Source organism: Poecilia formosa, unplaced genomic scaffold, assembly GCF_000485575.1.
Source record: "Poecilia formosa unplaced genomic scaffold, Poecilia_formosa-5.1.2 Scaffold168, whole genome shotgun sequence".
Taxonomy (NCBI): domain Eukaryota; kingdom Metazoa; phylum Chordata; class Actinopteri; order Cyprinodontiformes; family Poeciliidae; genus Poecilia; species Poecilia formosa.
The window spans coordinates 735,302-746,985 of record NW_006800107.1 but is presented as its reverse complement, the minus strand read 5'-3'; the positions used below and the strand labels follow the sequence as shown (position 1 = coordinate 746,985).

The 11,684-nt window shown below is 39.4% G+C and overlaps 1 protein-coding gene across 1 annotated transcript in view; it reads left to right on the top strand.

The window, feature by feature from the left end:
• LOC103146782 (uncharacterized) overlaps nt 1–11,684 on the top strand; it is a 30,375-nt gene that overhangs the window by 5,644 nt on the left and 13,047 nt on the right. Inside the window, exon 6 of the mRNA XM_016677898.1 lies at nt 3,579–3,610. Within this exon, the coding sequence (XP_016533384.1) occupies nt 3,579–3,610 (32 nt within the window). The remainder of the gene's footprint in view (nt 1–3,578; nt 3,611–11,684) is intronic.

Sequence of the window (11,684 nt, the reverse complement as noted above, 5' to 3'; positions counted from 1 at the left end):
GAGACAATTTACACACTTTAATCACTTTATTCTGTTTTTCACTGCAGGAAGAAAAAAGCCTCAGAAAGACATTAAAGTAAGAGAAACAATCATGAAAAATACATTCATATACATATTCATATGTAGATAATAACTGTCAAATTACTGTCAAAGTACTTAAGCAGTATTGCTTTAAATATTTTCCCATTATAGTATTTGCTTTAAATCTTGTTAGAAAATAAAGTTTTTGACTTCTAAATTGTGTAAAGCTGTTATTCTACCTGACTAATGAGGAGATGCTGTAGTAAAATAAATTTCTGCTCTGATATTTCTCTCTAAATATCTCAGGTTCGTTTTGCTGCTGATGACGACACAGTGGATTATGAAAATGATGGAGAACGTTCTGCTGCCGCCGCACTGCACTGAGCTTCATCACATCCGTTACAGTTCATATAAAAACAATGCTTCATTTTGATGCTGCATCCATATGTATGCCTTCGCACCGTCTTCATATTTTTATTATTTGTATTCCTTAATAAATATATATTAAGGCTTATTTTTGCAGGCTGGTTGTTTTAAATAATTTTTTGTCATTAGCTGAAAAGTTGCATTTATCTATTATGTGAAGTAACAGTTATTATTTTCAAACTCTGCTCTGATGTTCAGTCACACAGTTTGTGTTTAATGATCAATAGTAAAATTTCATATTTTATAAAAAGTCAAGTTCAGAAAACCAAGGAAATCTTCAACACCAGAAAAACTTTCTGCTCAGAACATCAAGCAAGAGCAAAACAACGTTTTATTTATCCTTTACAAGAACTATAATTCACTTTAGTCAGGTTAAAATGAACTGATTCATTTTGATTGTTCAATATATAACTTTTTAACAGCTCTAACAAAAACTAGTTCTCATTTAGTTAGCATAATTTCTCTAAAATAAAGGTTAAAAATGTGATGAAGTCATTTGCAGATTAACATGAATTAAGGCGGCGGAGGGAAGATCCAGTTGTTGAACTGAAACTCTGCTGCCTGATGAGACACTCAGCTGACGCTGAGTGTCAGCTGAGTGCTGACACTCAGCACTGCAGCTGAAGTGCTGCAGCTGAAGTGCTGCAGCTCTTTGTCCATGAAATATCCAAAGTTTTTCCCTGAGAAATTCACTGTATCTCTTTCATTCATCCATAAAAGAAAATAAGACAATAAGTCCAGCTAAAAGACAATAAGATCAGTTTCATTCTGTTGACTTTAAACACTAAAGAAACATGATAATTCAGTTCAATGTTCTCAAAACAAGAACTCAACTCATGAAAGTGTTGACTTTTTGTGCATAGAAACTGCCTGGCAAATTTTTAAAATAAAATGTAGGAAAGAGTCTTTTTTCTGGTTTATTACCGTCTGAGTTGAATTTCAATAGAAACTTTCTCTAATATGATAAAAATGAAAAAGAAAAATATTATTAAGAAACAATTTGGTTCTTTTTTATCTATTTTGATGGCCAGACAACAGGTTTCTTCAACTGATCTGACTAGTTGTACTAACTGTCACCAGTAGAGGGGGCTTGTCTTGATAAATGACCAGCTCACACGCAGAGCATTCTGGGACTTGTAGTATAAATATAATTAGTTTCTAGCAGACATTAGGAAGTCTCTCTCTCAGGCCGGTTTGCGCTTCTCTTTGACCTGATTCTGTTCTGTTTTAGCGTCAGAGCTGCTGGTGTTAGAGAACTGACTGCAAACTTCACACTTCCTCTTTCACTGATGCAAATGCATCTATAGAGGTTGGACAAAACAAATCTGAGCTATATAATCCAGTTTATGATTCCTGTTCTTCACAAGCACCTCCTTCAGCTGAAACGCCTCACTTCTGTTAAATGTTCACTTCTAACTGCAGTTCAGGCAGCTAGTTCCTTCTATCTGTGGTTCTCTGTCAGTTTCTAGAAAACACAGAAGTTTGTAGGTGTTGGTGCGAAGCTGTTTATATCCTTTAATTCAGCCACAAACAGGAACTACTGTTCAGTAATTTCAGATCAGCAGCAGAGAAAAGTCTCTCAGTTCAGCAGCTGATAGACGGACAGGAGATGTTGGTTCTGGTTCTGGTTCTGGTTCTGGTCGTTGTGCTTCAGTTTGAAGGTAAAAATTTGTTTTCTTTCACATGAAGATGAGAAACATTAAAGGAAACTTTGGCTTGAGTTATTTTATGGAAATATGTGAATTAATGTGCAGAAGTAAACACTTCGAGATATAAAAATGTTCAGAGGATATTCTTTATTGTCTCAACTTGTCAGAGAATAAATATATCAACTAGAAATTAGAATATTTTAAATATGTGTTTTACCAGTTTATACATATTAGAAAAAATACTCTGGATTTCTAATGTCATCATATTTTTTTTGGTGAAGGATGAAGTGTGAAAACTTTAATTTGTTTTCATTATTGCTCCAGGAACCAGAGGAGAGGAACTTCATCTCTACCACAGAGCTGGAGATGAAGCTGCTCTACCATGTGACATCATGTCATCATCATCTTCCTCATGCCACGACGTTAACTGGTTTTACAACACGGATAAAAACCAAAACACTCAGCTGGAGGTTCAGGACGGAAACGTTGTTCAGAGTTCATCTCGAGCTTCAAGGCTACATATGAACAGTAACTGCTCTCTGATCATCAACAACATCACTGCTGAAGATGCTGGATGGTTCAGCTGTAGATCCGGTTCAGGATCCACCTTACTGTATCTGAGTGTTTTAACCAGTGAGTATTTAGACCTGAATGATTTAACTCTCAGTCTCTTTCCTTCTGATCTACTTGGTGAAATGTTGGACAGATGTTTTTGATATCATCAGTTCTGATTTCCTTTTTCTCTGAACCTTGAACTTCTTTGGACTTTAACATGAGGGAACCTCTCAGTGACCTGATGCAGTCAGAAGGTCACATGTTGTTCAGTCAGAGAGAAACGATCATATCCATGATATTAAAGACATTAATTTCATACCAACCCTTGATGAAGATTTATTTCTGTCCTCTGCTGTGTTTCTTCTCCTTCCTGTCTGATCTGGGGGCGGGGCCAAGCTGTGATGACGTCATGAAGTCGCTCATCAGAGTGAACGTTGTGCTGAGGATGTTTAGATTTAATCAGTTTATCTTTAATTGTGGTTCAATGTTTGATCAAAGAAATGGATCATTTAATTTCTAGACTTTTTGTTTTTTCCATCATGTTGATGTAAATCTGCTCAGATCTGTAATATTAGTTCAGATCAATACGAGTAACATTCAGTTAACATCTAAAAATTTATCAGGGAGTTTCCTTGTTACTGTTTTTTATTCTGCTTGTCGCAGCCTGAGATAAAATTGCATTTGTGAAGTTTCTCCACAGTTACTTTAACATCTTTCAGACTGACAGTTTTCGTTTTCCTTTCAGTTTCTCCATCTGATGCTGATCCATCAAGTGATGGAGCGATCACATTACGCTGCTCTCTGTGGAGACACAGTGTGTTGGGTTCCTGTCCTCATAAAAGCCTCCGCTGGCTGAATGAGACAGGAGGTGAACTGTTCGGTGAAGGTGATGGATATAAGTTCGGAGGTCAGGCTGACTGTGATTCGTTTCTCACTGTGAATCTTCAGAGCAGCAGAAGATTCACCTGCCAGTTTGTTGAAGGAAACGAAGTGAAGGTAGAAGCTCACTATGGATCTGAAGGTATGATGTCATCACATCACACATTTTCACATGTTGGTTAAATTGCTATGATGAAAATCATCAGCTTCTGTGTAAATGTTTAGTCATTTTGATTGTTTATGAATGTTCTTATTATTCAGGACACTTTAACTCTTCACCACTGCCTTTTATGTAGATCTCCATGTTCCATAGGAAAAATGAAATTCAGTTGTATTAAAATATTTAACGCCTTAAAATCTCTTAGTTAATCACAGAAGTGCATCAGAAATGCACATGAAATAAATATTCTGTCTTAAAATAAAATACATAGTGTCTGTTGGAGAGAAGACACTGCTGGTTTTGAAGCTCAGTCAATCATCTTAGTAAAATGATTTTCATCTTTCTTCATTTATATGAAAATGATCCAATCAGGTTGCTGCTCCGTCTCCTCCTCAGGCCCCCCCGCCTCGTCTCCTCTGAGCTTCATCATGTTGACTCTGAAGATCACAGGACTGATCCTGATGGTTGGACTCACTGTTGGTATCATCAGAACCAGAGGTGAGGAAACTCAGCTACCATGGAGACAATTTACACACTTTAATCACTTTATTCTGTTTTTCACTGCAGGAAGAAAAAAGCCTCAGAAAGACATTAAAGTAAGAGAAACAATCATGATGAATACATTCATATACCTTTTATATGTAGATTATAAATTACAAATATTTTCCCTCAGACTTGAAGTTTCTAGTTTGTAACATTATTTAAACAATTTTGCTTTAAATTGTTTCCTTGCAGTTTGACAAAGATTTATCGACTTTTAAACTGTGTAAAACTTCCATCAGAGTAATAAACAGATCAACTGTGGAATCATTCATAATGCTTTGAATTTCCTCTGATAATATAGTTAATATCCATAATACAGTTTTGTCCAGTTAATGTCTGCTTTCATTTCAGGTTCGTTTTGCTGTTGACGACCCAGTGAGCGAAGAACGTTCTGCTGCTGCCGCACTCCGCTCATCTTCATCACATCAATTACAGTCCATATAAAAACACTTTGCTTTAATGTTGCATCTTAATGGGAAGGAAGCGATCATTACAGCTCAGTTTGTTTCTCTGATCTGATGGCCTCTGGTCCAGACTGCTGGCATTTCTGGTTGTATTATCAGGTCAATATTAACTGTCACCAGTAGAGGGGGCTTGTGAGTTCTGATGGGTATAATTGGTGAATGACTGTTTGCTGGCCGTCCAGCTCTAGTAGAGATGAATTATGTCTCAACCAAATGTGGTCTGAGTCTGAAGCCTAAGTGATGAACTTTGACCTGGATTCTGTTCCGACTCGGTTTGATTCTCTGTCTGCAGAGTCTCAGAGCCGTTGCTGTTAGTGGACTGACCGCAGCTCATTAGTATGCATCACAGTTCCTGTTTGACTGCTCATCTGTTGTACAGAAAACTAGAAATTAAGACAAAATAAAATGTATTATTTTTCAGTTTATATTCTTCACCAACAGATCCTTCAGCTAAATCATGTCTCAGCATTACAAAGTGAAACGGATGCATTTTGAATGTTCATTTCTCACTAAAGTTAGAGCAACTAGTTCCTTCTATTTGTGGTTTTAGTTCAGTTTCTAAAGAAACACAAGACTGATAAGAGCAAAGTTACAGAATACATGCTGGGTGTTGGTGTGAAGCTGTTTTCAACCATTGTTTCAGACATAAAGAGGAAATATCATCAGTGTTTTCAGGTCTGCAGCAGAGAAAAGTCTCTCAGTTCAGCAGCTGAGAGACGGACAGGAGATGTTGGTTCTGGTTCTGGTTCTGGTTCTGGTTCTGGTCGTTGTGCTCCAGTTTGAAGGTAAAGATCTGTTTTCTTTCACATGAAGATGACATAAGTTAGACAACACTTTGGTTGATTGTGACATTTTGTGGAGAATTAAGAAAAAACATAATCTTACAGAAGCAAACATTTTTAATACAAGTCACATTTAGACAAAAGAAATGCTCAGAAATGATTTTCATTGTTTAAACATCTGATCTCTCAAGGGAATGAAGATATCAATTACTATAGATAGTTTATATATAAATAGTTTGTAAATATAAGTGAATATAGTTTGTTACCATGGCGGCGCCCTATATGGCTTCAGCTCCCGGTAATACAACCTATTTATTGTTTAAGTCAATATTTCCTGCTACAACAGCTCAGAGAAACGGCGCAGGAACAGTCCATGACCGTCAGACTACTGAGCAAATTCAGTCGTCTGGACTCCATGAATTTAGAGACACAGACAACTTTACAAAGCCTTGGACTTTTCAGTTAGATCAAGTTTACTACTGAGGCACCAGAGAAGGCATGAGAGAAAACAAAAGTGAGGATGTCATGGTGGACTTACAGCTGAGCTAAAAGCTAACCCTTTCTGATTGCCACTTCCCTCCATCTTGGTGCTAACATTCGATCCATTGAAAGCAAATTGGACAACCTAAAGCTGGATTTAACCACCAAAAGGAAACAAACTGCTGCATTCTCATTTTCTGTGAGACGTGGCAAAACTCATCTGTCCCTGGTTGCGCCATCAGCCTGGATGGGTTAGCAACTTTCAGAGCTGACAGGAGCCATGCTCTTAGTGGTCAATCCAGGGGAGATGTGTTTGTATTTACATTAACAGCTGGTGTAACAACGCTACCCTGATCTTCAGTCATTGCTCTGTGGACATTGAGTTCATGATTGTGAGATGCAGACCTTCCTATCTACCCCGGGAATTTACGACCGTTATCATTTTTGCTGTCTACGTCCCGCCCAGCATCAACACCAAGCAAACACTGAGTACTATTTACCATGCCAACACTGACAGACAATCCAGATACCAGGGGGTGTTTTTAATGCTGCTGGAGACTTTAACCAGGCTAACATGAGGACTGTTCCTCCTAACTTCCATCAACATGTGGATTTTCCAACCAGAGGAGAAAATACGATGGATTTGGTCTACACCAACATCAAGAAGGCCTTCAGAGCAACCCTGCCCCTATCTCAGCTCTACAGATCCTCTTTCGGTTATGCTCATCCCAGCATCACAAAAGAAAAGCTTGTGGTGAAGAAGGTGAGAGTGTGGCCTGAGGGAGCTACGTCTGACCTGCAGGACTGTTTTGAGTGCACAGACTGGGGCATTTCCGAGAGGCCGCTACACACGGACCTGGAGGAGAATGCAGAGTGTCAAACTACATCCAGTGGGGTATGGAGAAGCTTACAGAACAAAGTCCATAGTCACACGGGCCAACCAGAAACCTTGGATGACTAAGGAGATGTATACTAGGCTGAGGGAGCGAAATGCTGCCTTCAAATCTGGTGACATGGCAGGACTTAGATCAGTGAGGGCCAAACTAAACGGCTCCATCAAGGCAGCAGAACATGCCTACAGACAAAAGATCCAAGGTTTCTTTCATGATGCCAGCAACACCAGACAACTCTGGTCAACACTGGTCTCCCTGGGCTTCAACCCTCCACTGTGCAACTGGCTGCTGGACTTCCTCACCAACAGAACCCAGTCTGTCCGTGTGGGTAATAACACCTCTACTGTCATTCCTTTGAACACTGCCCCCCCAGGGCTGTGTCCTGAGCCCCCTGCTGGTCACCCTGATGGCCCTGTTGATCCAGGTTTAACACCAACCACATCATGAAAAGCATCGTCAACTTCAGGAGGTCTTGACCCAACCACAGACCACTCCTCATCAGCGACAGCAGTGGAGATCGTTAGCAGCACTAAGTTCCTGGGGGTTCATATTACAGACAACCTCAGCTGGACAACTCGCATCTCTCCACTGGTGAAAAAGGCACAGCAGTGTCTGTACTTTCTGAGACAAATGAGAAGAGCTTCCCTCCCTCCTCCCATCCTCTCCACCTTCTATAGAGGAGCCATTGAGGCCCTGCTGACCAGCAGCATCTCCATCTGGTCTGGGAGCTGCAAGGCCTCAGACCGGAAGTCTCTGAAGAGTAATGAAGACAGTGGAGAGGATCACTGGTTCTCCACGCCCCTCTATCCAGAACATTGCATCCAGATGCTGCTTAGCCAGAGCAAACCAGCTCCTCTGACTCCACCCATCCTCTCCATGGTCTGTTCATCTGGTTGCATCTGGCAGGAGATTCTGTAACATCTGCTGCAGAACAGTCAGACTCAGAACTAGCTCAGAACCAGCAGTCCCATCACTAAGACTGTTTGAGACTGCTGGAAAATGCTAAGTTATATATATTTAGCAATATGTTATTATTTGTATTTTATGTAATTATAGGCACACGTGTGTTTTTGTGTGTGCTTCGGTGGCCAAGCTATGACATTTCAGTTATGTGTCTTTGTGCAATGACAATGAATAAAGTCTAAGATAAAGAAGTGAAAACAATTAAACATGTTGGGGAAATAACTACACTTCTGATTTTACCTTCAAGTTTGTTTTTAGTTGGATGAACTGTGTAAAAATTTAACATCTTTGTTTCTGCTGCAGGAACCAGAGGAGGAGAACTTCATCTCTATCACAGAGAAGGAGAAAATATTGTTCTACCTTGTTTGTTATCATCTTCATCATCTTCATCATCATCATCATCATCATCTTCATCATGCTCTGCTGTTTCCTGGCTTTACAACAGAGATACAAGCGCAATTTACTCAGAGGTTAGAAATGGAAAAGTTGTTCAGAGTTCACCTCGAGCTTCCAGGTTAAATATGGACAGCAGCTGCTCTCTGATCATCAACAACATCGATGATGATGATGCTGGAATCTTCATCTGTAGACCTGGAACCAGTACCATGTCAGATGTGTATCTGAATGTTTTAACCAGTGAGTATTTAGACCTGAATGGTTTAACACTCAGACTCTTTCCTTCTGATCAACTTGGTGAAATGTTGGACAGATGTTTCCCCGCTGGGGGCGGGGCCAAACTTTGAGACATCAGAGTGGACGTCGTGCTGTGGAGATGTTTAGATTTAATTAGTTTATCTTGTATTGTGTAGTAAAATGTTTACTCTCACCACTGAATCATTCATTTTCTAGATTATTTATTTTCCTCTGTCATGCTGATGAAAACCTGATCAATCTACAAAATCAGTGCAGAAGTAACATAGAGACAGCTCTTAAAATCTAATCAAAATGTTCTCTTGTTACTATTTATTTTATTTTCTACATTCTGCAGTCTGAGTGCCTAACCTTTTACTAAGATTCTCACTTTGAAGAAAGTAAATTTAGCATCTTTTAGACTGAGACAACAATTATTGTTTTCCTTTCAGTTTCTCCATCCTCACCAGATCCAACAAAGTAAAATTTCACATTACACTGCTCTCTGAGAAGATACAATGGCTTGGATTCTTGTCCAGAAAACAGTTTCCACTGGTTGGATGAGGCAGAAACTGAGCTGACTGAAGGTTTTGGGCCCAATTTAAGACAAAGATGTTTTTCCTCTCTAACTGTGAAGCGTCAGATCGACACCAACAGAAGATTCACCTGCCAGTTTGAGGAAACGGAGTGAAGGTTGAAGCTCACTACCAACCCGAAGGTATGATTATATTATGATAGTTTTCACTCTATATAAATGTATTTTCAGTATTAAAAATAGTAAAGAAGATGGTCCTCAACCAGATTACTTTGGCCCCAAGCCCATCACGGTGCTAATCCCAAATTAGCTGCCTACAGTCCTTGACTGCTCAAAATATCTCTGCAGAGGGAGAAACCACACACAATGTCTGCAAGATGCAAGATTTCTCTTTCATTACCAGGAATTACAGCATAGTAGCACAAAGTCCCTCCCTTTACCACATGGGTGATCAGTTTACAATCTATTGGCAAATCACAAACATCTCAGAAGATTCCTCACAGCGCCAAAAGGGAGAGTCACATTATATTGACTTTCTAACACCTTGGACTGACCAGCTGCGGATGGGAAAAATGCAGGAAAACCTGTGTGAAGCCAACAAACCAATCATTTCTAATACCACAGCACTGATGTAAACTCTCAGTAGTGGAGCTGCAGCTCCTCCAGGCTGACAGAGTTACAAACCTGCTGCAGCTTCTCTGTTCAGGGTTCAGATTTCAAGACCAGCTGAAGATCATTCAGCAGCCAGAGTCCTGCTTGTTGGATCAGATTTTCTTCCACTGATTTTAAGGTGGCAAAGTTTGTTAGCGTCTTCTTGATGTTTTAAACTTTAAACTCAGAATTCTTCATACAGATTTTAAACTGCTGTAATTATATCAATCTGGAATTGACAGAACAGTAGTTCTGAGTTTGATTTGTATTGACTGTTGATGTGTTAGCATCCATTAGCAGTCAAACACTGAGTGCAGTGAGGCTGACCTAGCCTAGCTAACAGGAAGTGACCTAACTCATGTTTCCATGATGGAAGCTGGTGAAGTTGAGTGTAATGCAGAGAGACGAGTCGATTCTCAGAGTTTCATCTGGGACTGAAAGGTGAAGTTCAGAGAATCTGGACTTTGAGGAAGTTTTACATTCTCCACTCTTCAGATTCACATCAGGCCTACAGCCAAAGTTTATTTAGTTTATTCAAGTTTTGGTTAATTATCTGCTGGTTTAGGTTGAAATCAGGGAGTGTTGAGTCTCTACTTGGTTTTTATTGACTGGAAATCAGAAACTGGGAGATTTTATTACACAGTGAAATATTTTGAGCGAATGTATCATCAGGTCAATACTAACTGTCACCAGTAGAGGGAGCATGTGGGTCCTGGCAGATGGCTCACTCACCAACAGAGCATTCTGGGATATGTAGTACTGAATGGTTTGTTTCCCAGTGATCCAGCTCTAGCTGACATGTTGAATGTTCTCATGGACCAAATGTGACCCACTGCCTGAGTCTGAAGCCTCTGCTGGAAGGATCCAGTTGGACCTGATTGGATTCTGTTCCGACTCGGTTTGATTCTCTGTCTGCAGAGTCTCAGAGCTGCTGCTGTTAGTGGACTGACTGCAGCTCATTAGTATGAATCATTGTTCCTGTTTGTGAAGGAAATGACAACAAGCTGTACTGAAAGTAATAGAAATAAAAAAGAAACATTGTTTTATTTTCTTTATAATCAGATGCTACAGCTAAACCATGACTCACTTTAGTTCTTAGTGTTACAAAGTGAATCAGTTCAAAATTGATTAAATGTTCATTTCTGTCTAAAGTTTGTAAAACTACTTCCTTCTATCTGTGGTTTTTCTGTCAGTTTCTAAAGGACATAAATGTGACGACAGCAGAGTTACAGGATACATGCTGGGTGTTGGTGTGAAGCTGTTTTTATCCTTTATTTCAGCCGCAAACAGGAAACATCATCAGTGTTTTCAGATCAGCAGCAGAAAAAAGTCTCTCAGTTCAGCAGCTGATAGACGGACAGGAGATGTTGGTTCTGGTTCTGGTTCTGGTCGTTCTTCAGTTTGAAGGTAAAAATCTGTTTTCTTTCACATGAAGATGAGAAAAATTAAAGATTCTTTGGTTCACTGTCATTTTCATGGAGACATTAATGTAAAGTATCTGCAAAGTAAACATGTCCTGCATGAGAGAAAAATAAATGCTGACAGAATTAACTTTTTTGTCCTCAAGACTGAACAATGTAAAAGTAATTCAACACCATGAAAAGAGACGACTAACACATTTATAATTTTACCTTCATGATTGTTTGTGAAGAATGAAATGTGTAAAACTTTAATGTGTCTTTGTTTCTGCTGCAGGAACCAGAGGAGAAGAACTTCATCTCTATCACAGAGAAGAAGAAAATGTTGTTCTACCTTGTAACAGTCCTTCATCGTCTTACCCATGCTCCATTATTTACTGGCTTTACTACAGAGATACAAGCAAAACTCACTTAGAGGTTAAAAATGGAAAAGTTGTTCAGAGTTCACCTCGAGCTTCCAGGTTAAATATGGACAGCAGCTGCTCTCTGACCATCAACAACATCACTGCTGATGATGCTGGACTCTACATCTGCAGACCTGGATCAGAATCTCATCCCTCCTCAGATGGTTTTGTGTATCTGAGTGTTTTAACCAGTGAGTATTTAGACCTGAATGATTGATTTAACTCTCAGTA